General features: G+C 33.9%; 1 protein-coding gene across 5 annotated transcripts in view; it reads right to left on the reverse strand.

Moving 5' to 3' along the window:
• KIFAP3 (kinesin associated protein 3) overlaps positions 1 to 22,576 on the reverse strand; it is a 232,873-nt gene that overhangs the window by 113,056 nt on the left and 97,241 nt on the right. For all 5 annotated transcript variants that reach the window (XR_011645490.1, XM_058310103.2, XM_058310104.2 and 2 more), the window contains 2 exons: positions 20,541 to 20,639; positions 10,642 to 10,820 (listed from right to left, as the gene is read on the reverse strand). Coding sequence is in view for 4 of the 5 variants with exons in the window: in XM_058310103.2 (XP_058166086.1) it covers positions 10,642 to 10,820; positions 20,541 to 20,639 (278 nt within the window). In the remaining variant the exon portion in view is untranslated. The remainder of the gene's footprint in view (positions 1 to 10,641; positions 10,821 to 20,540; positions 20,640 to 22,576) is intronic.

A 22,576-nucleotide genomic window follows, 5' to 3' on the forward strand; every position in this document is an offset into this window, starting at 1 on the left:
CAAAGAAAAGTCCAGGACCAGATGGTTTCACTGGTAAATTTTACCAAACATTTAGAAAAGAATCAATACCAATCCTCCTTAAATCTTCCCAATAATTCAATAGGACAGAATACTTCCTAATTCATTCTATGAGGAAGCATTATCCTAATTAGCCTGTTGAACAGATCTTAGAAGACCTTATTCTTAAATAAGAAATAACACCTTAATTGATAATACACTGTCAAGTGGGTTCACATCCACAGGAACACAAATTAAAGTTAAGATATGTCTTTGGCTGGAACACAAATCTAACAAAGTCTGCCCTCTGAATCCCACAGACATGTTCTACCCACATGAAAAATACATTTACTCCATTCTAATTTTCTAAAAGCATTCAGTCACTTCAGTACCTACTCAATCTCATCAAAATCAATAATGATCCCACATGGCTGACATTGCCATCCAGGGTCCTCAGGATGGAGGAATAAAATATGGATTAGAGTGGACTTACCGGTATTACTATAGAATTATTGTGACTCTAGCAATGGAAGAAATCATACCATTAATGTGGAGACAGTGGCCACGGGAGTTGCTGAGGGCTGGGAGAGGGAATAAGAGGTGTGATACGGGGGCATTTTCAGGACTTGGAGTTGTCCTCAATGATATTGCAGGGACAGATGCTGGACATTATATATCTTGCCATAACCCACTGAATGGACTGGGAGAGAGTGTAAACTACAATGTAAACTATAATCCATGCTGGGTAGCAGAGCTCCAAAATGTATGCATCAAATACAATGAATTGCCACACTGAAGAAATAGTTTAGTGATGTGGGAGGAGTGGGGGTGGGGGTGGAGAGTGGGGGTATATGGGATCCTCTTGTATTTTTTAATGTAACATTTTGTATGATCTATGCATTTTAAAAAAAATCAATAATGAAATTTGGCCCATCTAGGGAAAATTTCTCTCCATCTGTGGACCTGGGAAACCTAGAATATAATTTATATATTTCTAAGATATGATGGTAGGAGAGACATGGGATGGCTTTTACCCTTCTAAAAGGGAGACTCTGTGAGGCAAATTGTGCTTACAGGATCCAAACAAGTGTGAACTCATCAAGGCAATTTCCATTAAATTTCAAGGTGTGAGGGTAAACCATTGAGGTTGTCCTCCTGCCTGTGGGAATGGCACCCTACATGTCCCAAGGCCTCTTCCTGAATGCTAGGGTCTAGGTCCAAATCTCTCTAAGCATTGAAGTGGGGACTTCCTCCAAGCATCCTCAGGTCTTGCCCAGAGGAGATGTCTTCAGTTCAGATATCTGCTCCAATGGTTCTGTCCTTCCCAACTCTGTTTATCTACATCCAGGCTGCCGGTGCTTCTGCTCCTACAGAATTCTCAAAAACCTTGTTTATTCATCAACTGTAACAAATGTACCACTCTATTGTAAGATGTTATTAATAGTAGGAATTATGGGAGGGAGAGGGTGTGGGATATATGGGAAATTCCTTATACTTTCAATGTAACTTTTCTGTAATCTAAAACCTCTTTAAGGGAAGTGGATGTGGCTCAACTGACAGAGCGTCTGCCTACCATATAGGAGGTCCAGGGTTCAAATCCAGGGCCTCCCGGCCCATGTGGTGAGCTGGCCCACACGCAGTGCTGAAGTGTGCAAGGAGTACCATGTCAAGCAGGGGTGTGTCCCCCACGCAGCGGAGCCCCATGCACAAGGAGTGCGCCCTGCAAGGAGAACCGCCCAGCATGAAAAAAGTGCAGTCCACCCAGGAGTGGTGACGCACACATGGAGAGCTGATGCAGCAAGATGATGCAACAAAGAGAGGCACAGATTCCTGGTGCCGCCAAGAATGCAAGCAGACACACAAACACACAGTGAATGGACACAAGAGAGCAGACAAAGGGGAGCGGGGAGAAGGGGAAGAGAAATAAAATAAAATAAATCTTTTTAAAAAAATTCACTGACAAATTCATCAGCAGCCTTTTCTTTTAAAAAAAAAAACCTCTTTAAAAAGTTTATTTTGCATGTTTGTGTATGTATATATAAAGCCTGACAAAGAAATCACAAGAAAATTACAGACCAATTTTTCATATGAATATAGATGCAAAAATCTTTAACCACGTACAGCAAATCAATCCAATAGCATATTAAAAAGATTATAGTGAATAATACATAGTGAATAACAACCAAGTGAGATTTATCAAAGGAATGAAAGGGTGGTTCAACATATGAAAAACAATGTAATACACAAAAATAGAACAAAGAGGAAAAAGCACCATGTGATTATCTCAATTGATGCAGAAAAGCAATCTGACAAAATTCAGCACCCATTCCAGATAAAAATGCTCAGATAACTAGGAACAGAAGGTAACTTTTCTCAACATGATTAAAGCCATTTATGAAAACACCCCAGCTAACATCATACTCTGGTGAAAGACCCTTCCCCTTATGATAAGGAACAAAACACAGATGTCCACTTTCATTACTGGTGCTCAGTATTGTATTAGAAACTCATCCAGAGCAATTAAGCAAGAAAAAGAAGTAAAAAGTATGCTAATTGGAAATAAAAAGGAAAATTATCTCGATTTCCAGATGATATGATTTTATATATAGAAAAATCCAAAGGAATCCAAAGGTGACTACTGGAGAGAAACAATTCCAGCAGAGTGGCAGGGTACAAGATGAACACCCCAAAATCATGTGTTTCTATACACAAGCAATGAATAATCTGAAGAGGAAATTAAGAAGACAATTCCATTTATGACATCATACGAAAGAATAAAAAGGAATAAATTTAACCAAGGATATAAAAAACTTGCATACTGAAAACTACAAAACACTTCTGAAAGAAATAACGAAGACCTAAGTAAATGGCAAGACACCCCATGTTCATGGATTGTAAAACTTAATATTATTAGGATGTCGATAATATCCAATGTGATCTACAAATTCAAAGGAATTCTTATTAAAATTCCAGCAGCCTTTTTCCACATAAATGGAAAAGCAATCCTCAAATTTTTATGGAAAAAGTTGGAGTACTCACACTTTCCAAGTTTAAATTGTACTACTAAAGCCACAGTAATCAAAAGACTGTGGTAATGGGATATAGAGAGAGTCATATAGACCAATGGAACAGAACAGAAAGTCCAGAAATAGACCCACTGATAGCCAATTGATTTTTGACAAGGGTGCTAAGTACTTGCAATGGGAAGAAAATTGGATATCCACATGTAAAAGAATGAAGTTAGACCCCTACCTCACACCATACATTAAAAGTTAACTCAAAATGGGTCATTAACCTAAATATAAGAGCTAAAAGATAAAACAGGAGCAAATCTTTATGACCTTGGATTTGGAAAGGAGTTCTTAGATATGGCACTAAAAGAATGAGAAACAAAAGAAGTAATAGCTACATTCAACTTTATCAAAATTTTAAACTTCTGTATATCAAAGGGCATTATCAAGAAAGTGAAAAGAAAATCTACTGAATGGGAGAAAAGAGTTGTAAATCATATACTAGAAAAGGAATTATATCCAGAATATATAAAGAACTTTTATATCAACAACAAAAAGACAAAAATCCTGTTAAAAAATGGTCAAAGGAATTGAATCTTTCCAAAGAAGATATACAAACAGCCCATGTTCACATGAAAAGATGCTCAACATTATTAGCCATTAGGGAAATGCAAATCAAAACCACCAGATACCACAATTTACACAAGGACAGCTATTATTAAAAACAAAAACAAAAACAAAAACAAAAAAACAGAATATAAGTGTTGGAGAGAATGTAGAGAAATTGGAACGCTAGTGCATTTTTGGTAGGAACATGAAATGGTACAGTCACTGTGGAAAGCAGTATAGAGGCTCCTCAAAAGTTAAATATAGGATTACCATATGACCCAGCAATTCCACTTTTAGATATATACCCAAAGAAAGTGAAAACAGGTACTCAAACTGATATTTCTACACCAATGTCCATAAGAGCATTATTCTCAATAACCAAAAGATGGAAATAACCCAACTGTCTATCAACAAATGAATGAAAATAGCAAATGTGCAGAGTCAGAAAGTGGATTAGAGGTTACTAAGGTTTGGGGAAAGGAGGAGGGTATATGCGGTGGCTATGGAATATACTTTAGTAAATTAAGTTTTTAAAAAAAGATGCTATGGAAGTATTCATGTAGAAGCACTGTGATAAAGCTAAATAGATAGAATGTCAAACTTCCTAGGAGGTCAAAATCTGGAAAAAAATGTGATCCCATCCTAACCACAAGAAAAGCCCAGATAATCTAGAAAATCATAACTTTTCTTGAACCTATCGGAGAGCTGAGGTGTCAGGGCAAGCAAACAGCCTGAAATTTAGGAAAACAGGCACCCCAAAGGAGAGACAAGTCATGAGCACTGGCTTACATGGGTAGAGTGCTGGAGGAAAATAGAACTGGTTAACAAAGAAGCATGAAAGAAGATTGCAGCTAAAGTTTTCATTAAAATTTCAAACAAACTGCCAAAGGCCAAGTGTGGACTAGCCTGAGAGAATAGAACCTTTAACTTGCAGATGCTAGGGGAGTTTACACACACTTGAAGGTTCTTTTCAATGGACCTTGTCAGAAGCTCACAAGAAAGATTGGGGACAGGATGCCAGAAAGAAGAAAATTTTCCTCAGTGGTGTAGACCTGGGAAAGGGGCACAGTTTCTACTGGGGAAAAGACAAAAAGCCTCATCTTTTTCTCCTAACTCGTCTACCAAGCAAATAATGGAAGCCATTTGGGGAAGGGTAGCAAACCCTGTCACACCTAAGGTACAGGTGAAGACGCAGTGCAGCCTCTACCCCTGGGAACATGGGTAGAATGACTCATGCAGCCCTACCCTGAGACAGAGTTACAGAGCTAGCCTAAGATTGAGACTGAATCAGAACAATGAAAAATGCCTTCTCACCCTACCAACATGCTTCAGCCAGACTAGCAAGAGCCAAGTAACAATAGCAGTATACTGCTGGGGGAGAGTTAAGAATGAGAATAAAGATCCTGATGGGCATCATGAACACTGAGAAAAAACATCTGGAAACCAATCCCTACCAAAGGACAAGGTAATGCTAGAAAAATTTTCAGCTGATGGTCCAGAGAGGGTTACCAAATCTAGCTAGATTCCTGAGAAAATAACAATCCACCACATGAAAATCTAGTAAAAGAAAAGGTCAGCCCATCTCCAAACACAGACACAATAGACTCTACTGTTGTATACATGGTATCTGGCATTCAACCAAAATTATAAACATATTAAGGAGCAAGATAAACAACCCACTGACAAGAGACAAACGATCGAGAGAACCAGACTCAGATGACCAATATGTTGGAATTATCAGTCAGGGGATTTAAAATAACTATGATTAATAGGTTAAAGGGTTTACTGGAAAAGATGGGCATCGTGAATGTCAAGACAGGAAATTTCATCAGAGAAATGGATACTACAAGAAAGAACTAAATGAAAATGCTAAAAACAACAACAGCAAGAAACAAACCATGACAATAGAGATGAAGAAAGCCTTCACTAGGCCCATTAATAGACTGGATATATCTTATTACAAAAGAAGTGACCCTAATAGTAGGTCAAAAGAAATTACTCGAACTGAACAACAGCAACAACAACAAAACACAGTGTCTTAAGAACTGTGAGACAACATCAAATGGACTAACATGTATAATTGGAATCCAGCAGAAAAGATAAAGAATTGCAGAGAAGAAATAATTGAAGAGATTATGGCTGAGTATTTTTCAAAAATAATAAAATACACTAAACCACAGATCCAAGTTCAGAGAACCTCAACCACAGTAAACACAAAATATATATACACACCCCTAGATATATCATAATTAAATTGCTGAAAACCAAAGATAAAGATACAATACTGGAAATAAGCAGAGAATAAAGGTTCATTTCATACACAGGACAAAGATTACATCAGATTTTTTTGTCAAAAACTCCATGTCATAAAATATTGAATGACTTTTATCAACTATAGTGAACTATACTGTCCATGTAGAATTCTGCACTCAGTAAAAATATCTTTCAAAAATCAAACTTTAAACCAAAAACTGGTTCTTTCAAAATATCAATAAAATTGATAAACCACTAACCAGACATTGAACCATATACAAAATTAACTCAAAATGAATGGACCAAGAAAATATACCTATAACAACACAAATACATTCATAACCCATATAAGAATGTTTTAGTTCCTTGTTGCCATAGGTATGTTTTCTTAATAGACAGAGGTCCACACGGTAGCTAACAAAATATTAAACTTCCATCATGGGAAAACCCTGCTACTTTCTTAAATAAAATGGCAAAAATCATTGGCCGATATAAGCTGTGCCTAAGAAAACAGGCCTATATGTCAATCCCTCAATCTTCATACTTGTACTTATGAAACTCATTCCTCTAAAAATGTAACTTGGTCTAATTATAAACAATGTCTAAGAGTCACCTCCTGAAAACTTCCTTGTTACTCAAATGCAGCCCCTCTCTAAGCCAAACGGCAAATAAACACACTACCTTCTCCCCAACACAAGACATGACTCCAGCGATGAGCCTTCCTGGCACCAAGAGATTATTATCAAGCGTTAACTAGAGCTGCATTTGGAAAAAGACCTTGATCAAAGGGGGAAACATTAAATAAAAAAGAGTTTTTATCACTAAGAGATATCAGAGTGAGTCGGGAGGTCATTCAGGAGGACACATTGATGTAGCATGCAGGCTTCAGGCAGATTTCACTAAGTGCCACAGAAGACAAGGACTTAAACAAGAGTGCTCTTGAGGGCTCTTGCAAGCAGCAAGTCACACAGCCTCAAGAAATCAACACCCCTTTAGCAGGCCGTTTGGCAATATATGACAATCTATTTTCCCAACATAACATAGTTATACTCATTTATAATTCCCCTATTCATGATTCTTCTACTCCTTTTTTTGAACCTATAATTTTCAATATACCAAATTAAACATATCTCTCAGAGACGTAAATCTTCGGATTGTTTATATGCCAGTTGAGCCCTGAATTTCACCAGAGTTGCAGCCAACTCTTACTCTCCAGTTCTTTGCGCCTGCCCTGGACAACCAACAAAACAAAGATGAAGGACAAGTCCCATCCCCAAAACAAGGAGTATGTACAACTGCAAGCAAAAAAATTCCATCTGTCCCATAATATCTAAGTTCCCTCTCAGCCTGAAGCAGTCAGAATGGACACCATCCCAAATCCCTCAAGATTGAGGAATGAACAAATATAAGGAGGGAGTATAACCACAGACCAAAGTAGATTTACTGTTACTGTAGTTATTATCTTGTGTTAATGGAAGAACTTGTAAACATTTATATAAAGATAGTGGTTGTCAGGGATTCAAAAGGGAGGGGGGAGGGACGAATAGGTGGAACACTGGCAAATTTAGGGCAGTGCAATTGTTCTGTATGATACTAAAATGATGGACACATGACATTATACACTTGTCAAAGCCTATACAAAATGTAAACCATAATGTAAACTGTAAACTTTGGTTAGTAGTAATGCTTTAGTATTGGTTCATTAACTGTAACAAACGTATCACACTAATGTAAGATGTTAATAATAGGGGAAACTATGTGTGTATGTGTGGGAGCTTCCTATATTTTCAGTGTAAGTTTTCTATAAATGTAAGTCTAAAACTTCTCTAACAATTGTTGTTTATTGCAAAAAAAAGAAAAAAGGATGGATCACAGAAAAAGAACCAAAAACCAAAACAACCAAAAAAAAAATCTATAAAATGACTTGAAGAAAATGAGGAATTCTTTATAACCTTGAGTTAGGTAAATGGGTTCACACAGAACACAATTCTTAGAAAAATTTTTTTGCTATACTAATCTTCAACATTAAAAAACTTCTGTTCTTTGTTAGAGAAGGTAAAGAAAAGCCACAGACAAGGAGACAACACTTGCAAAACTCATAACTGTTAAAGGACTTTAAAGAACTCTCAAAACTTAGTAATAAGAAAACAAGTAATCCAAGCAACATAAATCCTCTCTGTTGTTCCTTAAAATCATATTCTAATAGATTTATATTTGCTTTTTTTGTTATGTATGTTAATTTTACACTAAAATATGACAATTCAATTTTAACCATTAACAGATTTTTAAAAATAAATGTCTTAAAATAAATAATGCTAAAAAGCAAATTTCATTTATAGTAAAATGAACTATTGACTCATTAACAATATAAATAATACATTACAAATAGATAACTTTTTTAAAAAAACAAAATTGCCAAAGGCTTCATCTGATACTAATTATATTAAGTAATATATTTTTTTGGGTAAAGCAACAGTACACACTGGTTATTACAGCAAAACTTAATAAAATAACCTGGAGAGTTTGTTATTAATTTGTCTTTCCATCACAAAGAATGGAACGTGAAATATGTGCCATGCAGTCCATCAGACTGTTAAACATAGGACTCTCATTCATTTAACGTAACATTCTAGTCATGTCTTTGTGGTTGATAAAAGCCTAATCCCAACAGCTAAATTTAGTAATTGCCTCAACATGCAATTCCCTCTCAATTCTATTTCTATAAAATGAAATTTATATTTAATTAGCATTTTTAATAAATGTTAATAAATGACAATTGACCAGCAAATTGACTGCAGCCTTTAAGTAATTCTTTTTCACTATTTCTGAAAGGCAACATGTAAAAATCACTTATTGCTAATCTTGCTAAAAAAGATAAAAAAATAAAAAACATAAACCTGAAGACTTTTAAAAAATATTGCCAGGAGACAGAGAAAAAGAATATGAAGTTGAGTCCCTGGAGATCTGTTTCCCTGGGTGAGTTACTTAACCTCTCTGATTCTCTGTTACTTCATCTGCAAAACTAGGAGGCTAGATTTACTAAATACATGTAAAATCCAGTCAAGCTCTAAAAATCTGATTCTATAAGATGCCCATAAAAAAAACTACATTTCTTCTGCAGTAAAGGATGAAATGCATACCATCTACATAAAAATCTGGCAACTCAAATCATTCTTCTGACCTTGGGTGAATAATTATTTTTCTGAATCTGTTTCCCCTTCCTCAATAAATAACAAAGTTTGATGAGACAATTTATATTGCATCCAGCTCTATAATCTTACCAGAAAATAAATTTGATAATATTCTTGAAAGATCATTTTTGATAAAATGAACACATAAGAAATGCATGACTTAAATACAAATCTCATACACAATAGTAGATACATATTAATGGCAAAATGAATTGTAAGAATCTATTAAAGGCAAAGTTGATCAAAACACATTTATGGAACAACATATTTCAACTTATTTATAGCAAAGAGAAGCAACAATTTTGCCACACCTTAACTTCTTAAGGCCTTCTTACATATAAGAATAATGAAAACAGAAAATATAATTTTGATTAATCCCTATCTGTAAATTCAATCTCAAAACACTATCAGGCATACAGTTAACATCAATAACTATGTACTAGTAATGAAAATGACAGATGATACTAAATGTCTGTGGGTAAAATAAAATTTCATATGCTTCAAGTATCAGAGTTCAAGGCACTTATTAAATTCTGATACATCAATGTCAGGTTTTCAAAGAGGATGCCATGTAATTTAATACAGCATAAGCTACTTCCTAGTTCATCTGATTTTGAAAGAATAATAAAGTTTAGGCAGAAACACTATATATTTAGACTGTTTTAAGGAGAATCAATGACTTGTAGTAGCATATAGTTCAAAAAGTAATCTTCAATAGAATTAAGGGCAATGATCCACTATGCCCATTTCTAAGAATCTATACTAAGAAAATAATTAAAAATATGGACAAGGTGTATGTGTAAGTATGCCAATTGAAGTATAATTTATAATTGCTGAAACCAAGGTATGGTTAATACATGCTTTGTTCAATATAACACTGTTTCCACAAAGACTTTTTAATGACATGGTAATAAAATAGATGACATTAAGAACTTTTAACTTTTACCATTTCTGTATGATATATATTTTCCAGAAGGGGAAATAATATACACTCAATTTATATTTGTCAAAGACTATTTTGATTGTGTCAACACAATGAAAGATGGCAAAGGATAATCAAGATAAAAATTCAAACAAAAAAGAAGAGGGTGTGACTGAAGAAGGTATAAAGTAATACAGTGGCACTGGGAATGGAAAGAAGAGGTGGCTTATGGAGATATTTGAGAAACACAATAGGTTGTGCCTACCAATTGGAATGGAAGGAGAAGAGATTGTGCTGAACTATAACTCTAAAGTCTAATATCAGAAATGCAGTAAGCAAATAGTTTAGGGGAAACTAGTAAAGTCGGATGACCCTGAAATACAACTCTAAGTTTAAACTACCCTCTAAATTCAATGTATAATATGGCAAGATCTATTCAATATAATATGTTAGGAAAAGATTTTTACCCAGAAACCTTCTATTATCTGGAATATTAAGTAATATAGAATACATTTTCTGATGAAGCCATTGAAGTAAGGTATTCCTATTGTGAAATTTTCAGTCAGAATGATATCAGAGGAGGAATAATGTGTTTATTATTAAAGTACACTCGCTTTATATAGCATGGATTGTTTCAAGAAGGAGCTTTATAAGTTACCATGTCATTTTTATTCTCCATAAAAATGCTGAGCTTCTTCAAGAATGACACAACTAGAATAAGCAGCTCGAAATTGTCCCGATCAAGAGCCTTCACCAGCATGTGAACTATGTTCTTATTCCTCATCTTCAATTCTGTACGAGTATCCTCAGCAAGATTCAGAAGCAAGTAAAGAGCAACTAAAAAAGAAAAATAAATGAGAGTTAAGTGACTGGTACATTGAATCAGCAATTTAAAATGTCATTTCTACTCATAAGGTAACAAATATAGTTAAAACAAGGATAATATATATTACTTTGAAAATTAAAAATACAGGTTAGTAATTAGTTTGTTAGAAAACATGCATGTATACAGTATAAAATATGTTCTAAAAACTCCAAAATATAATATATATAAAATAATATTCTTGAGACGCTGAAAAGGACACAACCAAAGAAAGACAATGATTCCAGCCCTCTTGGAGCTTAGAGCTTAATAGTAACCAAATGGTGATCAAAGGTAGAAAGTCAGCAAATAATAATACAGGCAAAGGGAAAAATAATTTTTATTCATACAGAAAACAAGGTAAGGTATTATAAAACTGCAGTAACTAAGGGCTGCTGTTAAAATATATTTATATATCCAAAATATAGCTAGAGCTAAATTTGAGGATACTAAGAACTTGTTTTTCATATTCAAATTGATTCTGACTATGAAATTCAGTATAACTACTGTTGCACTAGATTAAAATGAAGTCACTGCCTACTAATCCTAAGTAAAATTTCTTTTAGAAACTTATAAAAGAAATACTTAACTTCTCATAAGAAACTCATATGATTGTTCCCTTCTGATAATGAAAATTATGAAACAGATGATGTTTTCCATTTTGCCTTTACTGATAGAAAGCTTCAGAGTCAAATTTGAAAGGTTCCTGTTAAAATCATGTAGGCTATTTAATCGACATAATGTTTTTCCTATCCGATGGCCTTGATTTTACTCATTATTTTAATTTCATATATTCGTGTAAGCCACCTGGCTACCTTACAAAAATAAAATAAAAAGTACATGTATATGTATATACATAAATGGATAAACATTAAATTTAGTATTTCACAAATATTTGGGATAGAAAGGTAATTAATATTTAATAAGTACCTATTGTATGCCAGTTACCATACTAACTGATATGTAAACAGTAATTCTAAAATAAACAATCTTATGAGGGCAGAAGTATTATAAACACTTTACAGATAGGGAACCCTAGATTTGGAGAAATTAAATAACTTGCCTTAAGCTATACAGCTAGTAAGTGGCAGAGCTAAATTAAAATTCAAGCTCATCAGAATAAAAAACTAACATATTTACATTTCTGCATCATGCTGACCTTCCATGCAAGGCATTATTAAAAGGTTTTAAAGTTGGGTTGAAAAAGCATATAGACTTATTTGCAGTCAAGATAGATGGTGTGGGTTGAATAGTGTTGTCCAACAATTCATATCCACCCAGAACGTCAGAATATGACATTATTTGGAAATAGGGTCTTTGCAGATATAATTAATTAAGGAGGATCACACTGGATAAGAGAAGGCCCTAAATCCAATGACTAGTGTTCTTGTAAGAAAAGAAGAAAATATACAGACATAGAAGAAAAGAGGTTATGTGAAGATGCAGAAAGATTGGAGAAATGCAGCTGTAAGGCAAGGAACACCAAAGATTGCTGGGAGCCAAGAGAAGCTAGAAAGAGGCAAAGGATTCTTCCCTAAAGCTTTCAAAGGGGGATGGTCTTGCTCTCATCTTGGTTATAGACTTCTATTTCCAGAACTGTGAGAGAACAAATTTCTGTTGTTTTAAGCTCCCTCATTTGTGTTAATTTGTTACAGAAGCCCTAGGAAACTAATGCAGTAGAGTAATAGGGACTGGGTTTTAAACTCTTCCCTGAAACACCCCCTGTCCCACAATCCCCTCAAAGCAAACAAATAAACAAAAAAGACAGGCAAAGACACACAAAACAAAGGCTTTTTACAACCTTAGACCTCAGGCAAGGAAGGGCAGTGATCCCTGAGAGACAAGAAACAAATGAAGTGATCTAACGTTTGCCACGAGTACTGTCTTGAGAGTTTCTAGGCTGTGAAATAAGGATGGAGAACCCAAGCACAGCGTGGCAGACTCTCTGAGTTGAGAAGATGAAACTGAGAATTCAGGAAAGCCATTGTGTCTAGAGTTTAGAGATAAAGAGTACTGGGGAAGAGAAAGCAGCAGAGAGAGAATTCCTGAGTATTGAGCAAAGTATTGATTGGTACATGTGTGTTAGGAATCTAACTAAGGCTGGGGTTGGAACAAAAGGGTAAGAGAGTTAGAAGAGTTAGTGTACCGTGGTTACTTAGGACTGGGAATAATGCCTGTTTCCACCAGCCAGACTGGACAATTCATAATTCACAGGGCAATGTATAGAATAACCAAAAGGGTCTTCAGTAGTGGGAAATAATTATCTCTAGACTAAACGCTGCTCATGTCCAGACTAACAAATCTTACTAGCAAGATCAAAATGGATTAAATGATTCCAAGTAATTTAACTGTGTCCCAGAACAACGCTCAAGAAATTGACAGGAAAAAAAAAAAATCCAACTTTCAACAACGTAAATTTCACATTGCCTGGCATCCAATCAAAGATTATCAGTCAAGTAAAAAAGCAGGAAAGTACAACCAATAAGGAAGACAAAAATCAATTGATTGAAACTGACACAGATCAGACACAGAGATTAGAAATCTCAAACAGGAACATTAAAATAATAATTATATCTGTATTCCAGATGTTAAAAATGTTAGAGACATGGAGGATATTTTAAAAAAAAAGACATGAATGAAACTTCTAGCAATGACAACTTTAATGCCTGAGATTGTACACTAAATAGATTAACAGCAGTTCAGACACTGGAGAAGAAAAAATAAGTGAAAATGGAATATAGCAATAAAAACATTCCAAAATTAAACATACAAACCCGTTTCCAGTCTAGCATGTAAGAAGCTTGGAATTCAGTTCTCTAGCCCCAACCAAAATAAATAAATAAATAAATGCTGAACAAACTTGAAACAATTCTTCTTAGATCCATCAGAGAAGTGGGGTCACAAAACAAACTACTTCCCAGAAAAGAGGAAAAAGTCAGATAAAAGGAACCACAACTTAAAAGGAACCACAACTTAACTGAAGAAGCAGCCCAGGAAAAGAAATTCTCTGCTGGAGCCAGTACCAGTAGGAACACTTAAGTAGGAACACTTAAATGGTAATGGATAAATTGATAATAGGAATCTTAGTGTAGTCTAGCTGGAGAGTTAAAGATTTTGGAGGCCCAGTTCCAGGGGAATACCTATACTTTCCTGAATTTTAATTCCAAGTACCTGGTCAGGTTCTCACAGTGAAGATGGGGGAGAATCTGCTTGAGTTTCCAGCAAGGGGCGGGGGAGGGGGGTGAGTAACCACACTGAAAAACTCAGACTGGTATTTCTTAACAAAAGACAGTTCTTAGGGGAAACTCTTTTACCTTCACCTAACCAACCTGGCTTTTTACCAGAGCCTAAAGATGTGGGGGACGTAAATGCCAAACTCCAACCCCTCTCTCACCTAAATGAGAGGGAGAAAAGGCTGAGAAGCATATATGAAGTTCATAGCACAGCAGCACAGGCTCACTAAAAGCCTAAGACTAAATCATAGGATTACAGACTACTTCTCTTCCCATGACATCTTAATACAACATCAGTAGGGCTCCTATATATTAACTCAGGATTATTATGGGAAGAAGTGCAAGACTCAGACACAACAGGGGGATAACCAAAACAAGGACCCCAGAGGGAATTTTAGCCTCTGATACCAACAGCTACAACAAATAGTAAACACAGCTTAACTCCTAGCCAGATAAACAGAAAACCTCACATAAGGTCCATTGACCTCAGTTTCTTTCACCCAGTACAAATCATGTCTCGCTTCCAACAAAAAATTACAAGACATACTAAAAAGCAAAACACACAGTCTGAAGAGTCAGAACAAGCACCAGAACCAGACTCAGATAAGGTAGAGATATTGGAGTTAGCATACTGGGGGGTTAAAAAACTATGATTAATATGTTAAGAGCACTAATAGGCTAAGAGTTCTAATATGCTATAAGTTTCCAAGAACAGATGAGTAATATAAGCAGAGAAAAAACCTCTGAGAAAAAGAAAACCTACAAACCAAAAACACTGTAACAGAAATAAATAATGCCTTTAAGGACTCATCAATAGACTGACACAGTCCAGGAAGAATCAGTGTGCTTGAAGATATGTCAATAGAAACTTCCTAAATTGAAATGGAATGAGAAAAAAAGATGGAACAGAATATCCAAGACCTGTAGGAAAATTACAAAAGGTATAATATACATGCAATGGGAATACCAAGGGAAGAAGAAAGAGAAAGGAAGAGAAGAAATATTTTAAGTAATGATGGCTGGGAATTTTCAAAAATTAATGGCAGATACTAAATCAAAGATGCAGAAATCTCAGAGAATACCAAGCTGAATACATATCAAAATATAAATACCTAGGCATACCATATACAAACTTCAGAGAATGAAGATCTTGAAAGAAGCCAGAGAGAAAAATATCTCACCTAGAGAGGATAAGAATCACATCAGACTCCTCTTTAGAAACCAAGCAAGCAAGAATTATTTAGTGTTGAAAGAAAAAAAAACCATCAGTCTAAGATTCTGTACCCAGGAAAACTACCCTCTAAAAGTGAAGGGAATAAAGACTTTCTCAGACCAAAAAACAAAACAAAACAAAAAATCAAGAGACATTGTTGCCAGTAGACCTGCCTTGCAAGAAATATCAAAAGAAGTTCTCCAGGGAGAAGTTAAATGATATAGGCAAGAAACCTGAATCAACACAAAGAAAGGAAGATCATTCAAGAAATAAATGAAGGTTAAATATTTATTTTTATATCTCTTAACAGATGTAATATAAGTTTGTTTAAAATTATAATAGTAAAATTATATTGCATGACTATAGCTTATGGAAAAGTGAAAGAATGACTGCACTGGTATAAGGGATAGGAGGGAAGAATTTGGACTACTCTGTAATAAGGTACCTGCACTACATGTAAAGTGGTATCTTGTTATTTAAAAGTGGACTTACATTAACTGTAAATATATATTGCAGACTATAGGAAAATCACTAATTTTTTTTAAAGGAAGTATAGTTGTTAAGCTAAGAGAGAGAAACAGAATCATATTAAAGGCTCCTTTGAAACTATAGAGAGCAGAAAAAAGGTGGAAGGAAAAAATAAAAAACAAAAACACAAAGAACAAGGATAAGGAATAGAAGACAGTCACAAATATGGTAGATATTAATCCAACTACATCAATAATCACTTCAAATATAAATGGTCTAAATATACCAATTAAAAGACAATGTCAAATTGCATAAAAAAATAAGAGCCAAATATGTTGTCAAACAGAAATTTACTTTAAAAATAAAGACACAGATAGATTAAAAGTAAAGGGATTGGGAGTGGATATAGCTCAAGTGGTTGCGCATCTGCTTCCCATGTATGAGGTCCTGGGTTCAATTCCCGGTACCTGCTTTAAGAAAAAGACCGAGAATGATAAACCATGCAAACACTAACAAAAAGATAGCTGGAGTAACTACAATACTTTCAGACAAAGCAGATTTCCAAGCAAGAAAAATGATTAGGGATAAAGAGAGGTATTGCATAATGGCAAAAAGGTCAATTTCTCCAAGAAGATATAACAATCCGTAAAGTGTATGCACCTAATATTTGTGAGGAAAAAACTGACAAATTCACTATTACAATCAGATATTTAAATACCTCTTTACCACTAATTGACAGATCCATCAGGCGGAAAATCAGTAAGGATATAGGTGACCTGAGCAGCTCAACCAACCAACTGGGTGCAACTGACATTTTTGGAACATGTCATCCAACAATAGCAGAATGCACATTCTACTCAACCTTATACAAAGCTTTCACCAAGTTAGTTAACATCCTGGGCCATAAACACAAGTCAACAAATGTAAAAGAACAGAAAACATACAAAATCTGCTCTCAGACCATAGTGGAATCAATCTAGAAACCGATAACAGAAAGACAGAAAATCTCAAAATATTTGGAGATATACAATTCTAATTAACCCATAGGTCAAAGAAGTCGAGAGAGAAATTAAAGAATATTTTTAACTAAAGGAAAATGAAAATAAAAATTATTAACACTTGTGGGATACAGCAAAAGCAGTACTTAGAAGGGAAACTGATAGCACTGAATGCATATATAAGAAAAAAAGAAAGATCTAAAACCAACAATCTAAGTTTCTACCTCACAAAAATAGAAAAAGAGCAAATTAAATCCAAAGTAGGCTGAAGAAAATAAATAATAAAAATTAGAGCAGAAACAGGAAAAGAGATAAAATCCATGAATCTGGTTCTTTGAAAAGGTCAAGAAAATTGAAGCCAAGACAATGAAAAATATGGAAGACAAAAATTATTAATATTATAAATTAATATTTATATAATTTATTATATAATACTGATTTGGTGGATATTAAAAGGATAATAAAGAAATATTATGAACTCTGTCCCCACAAATTTGATAACTTAGATGAAATGGACAAATTCCTTGAAAGAAACAACCCACCAAAACTTATCAAACAACTCAATTTAAAAATAGGCAAAGGCTGAACAGATACTTCAATATCTGCTACCATAAGATAATACCATTATATATCTTCTACCAGTGGTCAACAAGCATATGAAAAAAATGCTCAACATGAATTTCATTAGGAAAATGCAAGTTAAACAATAATGAGATACCACAACATTACTATTAGAATGGCTAAAACCTGAAATACTGACACCATCAAATGCTTCCAAGGAGGTGGAGCAATAGGAACTCTCATTCTTTGCTAATGGGAATCCAAATTATACAGCCATTTTGGAAAGCAGTTTGGCAGTTTCTTACAAAGCTAAACATAGGCTTACCATATGATACAGCAGCTGAGCTCTTTGTTATCTACCCAAAAGAAATGAAAACTATGTCCACACAAAAACCTGCACACAAATGTTTATTGAAGTTTTATTTATTATTGCCAGAAGCTGGAAGCAAGAAAGATGACCTTCAATAGGTGAATGTAAACAAACTGGTATATCCACATAATGGAATATTATTCAGTGATAAAAAGAAATGAGCTATCAAGCTACAAAACAACATAGAGGACCACATCAGAAAATGAAAGAAGACAGTCTGAAAAGGCTATATATGTATGAGCCCAACTATACGACATTGTGAAAAAGGCAAAACTACAGAGACAGTGTTTGCCATGGGGTGAGGTGAGGTAGAGGAAAGGAATGAATACGTGAAGCATGGACATTTTTAGGGTAGTGATGCTATTCTGTGTGAAACTGTAATACTGGAAGCATGACATTACACATTTGCCAAAACCCAAAGAACTGTATTCATAAAAGGTGAATCTGAATGTCTACTATGGACTTTAGTTACTAATAATGGATCAATACTGTCTCATCAATTTTGACAAATGTACCATACTAATACAAGACGTTAATACCAGGGAAAAGTGTGTTTGGGGGAGATGGAGAATAGTCAAAATAACTCTAAAAAAAAATAAATTTGGAGGGATAACACTATGTGATTTCAAGATTAAAAAAAAATAAAGCTACAGTAAGATATTGTGGTATTGGCATCAAGATATACAAGTGCACAGAACAGAAGAGAAAGTCCAAAGTAGGCATATACATATGAATAAATGATTTTGACAAAGATGTAAACAACAGTACTAAAATAATGGGGTATCCATATATTTAAATATAGAGTAATTTTGGTTCATTCCTTATACTACAGACAAAAATTAACTAAAAATGTACTACAGACCTAAATGTAAAATATGAAACCATAAAACTCTAGAAGCATACATGGGATAAATTCTTCGTAATTCTAACTTAGGGAAGGATTTCTTAGATAACATAACAAAAGCATGATCCATGAAAGACAAAATTAATAAATAAGACTTCAAAAATATTGTTTGTCAAAAGATACTGTTAAGAAATCAAAGATAAGTCACAGACTGGGAGAAAACATTTGCAAATTACCTATTTGATAAATGGCTTGTATTTGAAATATATATATAAAGAACTCTCAAAACTCAATGGGAAAGAATCCAGAAAAAATGTGGAAAAGACTCTGATACATCAACAAAAAAAGATATGGAAATGGCAGATAAGTACTGGAAGAGATGCTCCAATATTTTTAATCACTAAGGAAATGCAAATCCAAACAACAATTAATATTATTGTATACTTTTTAGAATGGCTAAAATTGTAGCCATTGGAAGATTGGCTAAATCAAGTGTTGGTAAGGATGTGAAGTAAATGAAACTCATATACTGACAGTGGGAATGTAAAATGGTATGACCAGTGTAGAAAACCATTTGGCAGTTTTTTATAAAGTTAAATATGTATCTATCATATGAATCAGTTATTCTCTTGCTAGGTTATTTCGCCAAAAGAAAAGAAAGCAATGACCATCCAAAGATTTGTATGTGAATGTTCATAATAGCTTTATCTGTAATTGCCAAAAACTAAAAACATCCCTAATGATCATGAACAGGTCAATGATATACCATTAAATAATAAAAAGGGATAAATTATTGATACATGTAAGAACACAGATGAATCTCTAATTATGCTGAGTGAAAAAAGTCATATATGATTCCATTTATGTAAAATTCTATAATTGCAAATTAACCTAAAGTGACAGAAAGCAGATCACTGGTTGCTGGAGATGATGGGAAGGGGACAGGAAAAAGGAGGGATTACAAAAAGGCAAGAGGAAATTTTTAGGGATGATGGATGTGTTCTTCATCTTGATTATAGTGATGGTTTCATGGATATTTACATATGTCAAACTTACAAAATTGTACACATTAAATATGTGCATTTCATTATAAATCATAAAAAAGAAAGCCTAAAATATTTGCATAAATAAAATATTTAATTAGGAAGAGAACTTAAAGTGTTAAAAAATCAACTTAGGGCTTTGAATCTTTGACATGAAAACTATTTCTTGAGATCTGATGCATTTTATATTACATGCTGACATGGATAATACTTAGAATTTTCTAGCTTATTTTAAAATTAATTTTTGAAAGCCTGTCATTTCTTTTAATAGGCAGAACCAAATTATTCAACTTCTAATATTTAAAAAATACAGTACAGTTAAAATCACCAATTATTCTCAGGGAGGAAAATATTTTGGGAGTTATCAGCAAGTATTTCCATGTACAAAGTTAAAAAAAAATAACCAATGAGCTGAATTAAGAATCAATAACCAACTACAAACCAGGAATTGAATGTACACAAAGCTCCACATCATTCCCAATAACCATCATAAGATTTCATGTCTTAGCAATGACTTAGCAACCATAATATTGAAGGTTTACATCTTTCAATAAAGCTCAGAAACATGCAACTGTTTTCTCTTAAATAAGAGGAGACCAATTTCCAAGAAAAGCAACAAAATAATTCACTATATTATATATGACAAGTAAATTAGGTTTTGCAAGACAAAAGGATTCTTATTATTGAAAAGGTCACACACTGGATTGAAAAATCCTCTCTGAGTAAATAAGTATTTATACATTTAACAGTTGTATGGGGCCTTTAGTGAAAAGGTAAAGATAATGGGAGTGAAATTTAAAATACATTATTACCCAAGCCAAAGAAAGAAAAATTAGTACATTAAAATTTATAGAACTTTAAGTTATTTTGGTATTAGATTTACTGGTTTGATTTAAAAATCGAATGAAATAAATGTATTTAGAGCAAACACTTTGTTGCCTTCCTCATTGTTTAGGAATTCATACCTCTTAAGAGCTGTTCCTGTTTTACCACAAGCCCCTGGTATTTTTTTAAAGTTTTTTCATAATCCTTTTTCAAGGTTTGATTTTCAGGGTCTTCATCAAGTAAACAACTTAAGTTAAGGATCATGTATATACACTGAAGGAAAGAGAATCTATTGAAAAATACTATAAAGCATTATGACATTTCATATGCAACTTTATTCAGTTATTTTCAATTATTTTAACTAAAAGTTTCTTCTCTGCATGATAATTGTGCTTTAAGAAGACTTCCAAAGCTTAGGACAAGGCTCCTCTTGGAGTTCTTGGATAAACGTATGTTTGGACTTCACCAAATATTAGAATCCCCAGAAATTGTATGTAAATATTTTATACAGATACACAGGTCTATAATTTTCAACAGATTATCAAATGGGTCCATGATCCAAACTGACTGCTACCTTAGGGAGTACTTTAATTGATTCAATTTCAGGCAGATTCCCAAAATATTCAAAGGGCATTAGATCTAAAGACTAGAGATGCCAAAAGAAATGTACCAAAGTTAGAGGTAAACAAATTTTAAAGCTCATCTTATGCTTATGGTCTGTAGTAGTCTCCTAGATACCCACAGAAATAACCAGTTACTTCAGTTTTACTTTAGGATCCCCAAGACTTAAAAATGACTCCAAAATGAGTCAAAGCAGTTGACCATGTTGAATGCTAATGGCATCAAAACACTTAGGACTTAATAAAATAGTACATTTCAAGAGAAATAGCTAGAATTTTGATAGGCCATCTTTATATCTCATTATAATCCATTGATTTTAAAATATACAATTTCCCCACATTTTAACATCTGCAAAATTGTGAAGTATCTTATAATACACAATGTGTCATAGTTTAATTGGAACCATCTTTTTCTTTCTTAATGATTCATAAACAAAGGTGCATCTTATAATCAATGGTGTCTGAGATTTTCAGAAACACAGTATGTCCTAAAATACCAGTTCTTGTCACCAAACAATCATAAAATACAAATTATATTATTGCTTAAATACCCCAGTAATGGTTTAAATCAATTTTGGATACCATGAACCATTTTGGATACCTGGGACTCCAGGACTGGTCTTAAGTCTCCAGGGTTACTGAGTTATCCTAGTTCAGTCCAGTACCAATATAGATGCTAGAAACTTATAGCACACATAGAAAATTTCTAAATCTAGAAAGATCCTAATTAAGAAAATTCAAAGACTGGGGATGGGTGCATTTTTATAGTCTTGGGGATTCTAAATGACAATTGTAAAGGCCTAAAAGAATATACAGAATTAACCATATATCACAGCCAAAATTAAAAATGTATATTTTTTTCCACTAAGGGGAGGTAAGAAACATCTGATACTCTGCACAATAAGAATAATGTTTTCACTTTCTAAAAGAATCAATAAATATTGGATCCAAAAGAGAGTTACCAGCATGACTTGCTGATCTGCAAAATATATCATATATGGGCAGGTATAAACTAAGGCCTAAAATCTAGAGGAATTGAGTTGCAGAGGCAATATGCTAAATATCTTCAAACATGAGAATTTTAATGTTGAAGAGAATGTCCTTATTCTATATTGCTTCAGTATGCAAGGCTAGAACTAAGGAATAGAAGTTATAGGGAAGTGAACTTTGGTTCATTAAGCAAAAGAACATGATGGTAAACATAATGTCAAACCATAGACTGGGCTAACTCACCAAACAGTGATATTGTTAAAGAATAGTCTAATAACCATTTGTTAGGGATGTTGCAGATAAGATTCCTATATTGCAAGAGAGGTTAAAATTGATCATTTCTAAGGTCCTTTCACAGGTTATATTCTACAGGCCCCTCAAATTTTTATTTCTAAGAAGAGAAGACTAAATTTAAACCCATTCCACTTAGATACTCTAATACTCAGAAGTGCAGAAGTAGGAATGGTGAGCCGGGCTTCAGCTAACCAAAGATTCTTAACTCACCAATTCAGTTATCTATAAACACAATTATCTGCTCCCTCTGCCACATTAACTAATCAAAGTCG

The sequence above is a fragment of the Dasypus novemcinctus genome, chromosome 13, assembly GCF_030445035.2.
Source record: "Dasypus novemcinctus isolate mDasNov1 chromosome 13, mDasNov1.1.hap2, whole genome shotgun sequence".
Taxonomy (NCBI): Eukaryota; Metazoa; Chordata; class Mammalia; order Cingulata; family Dasypodidae; genus Dasypus; species Dasypus novemcinctus.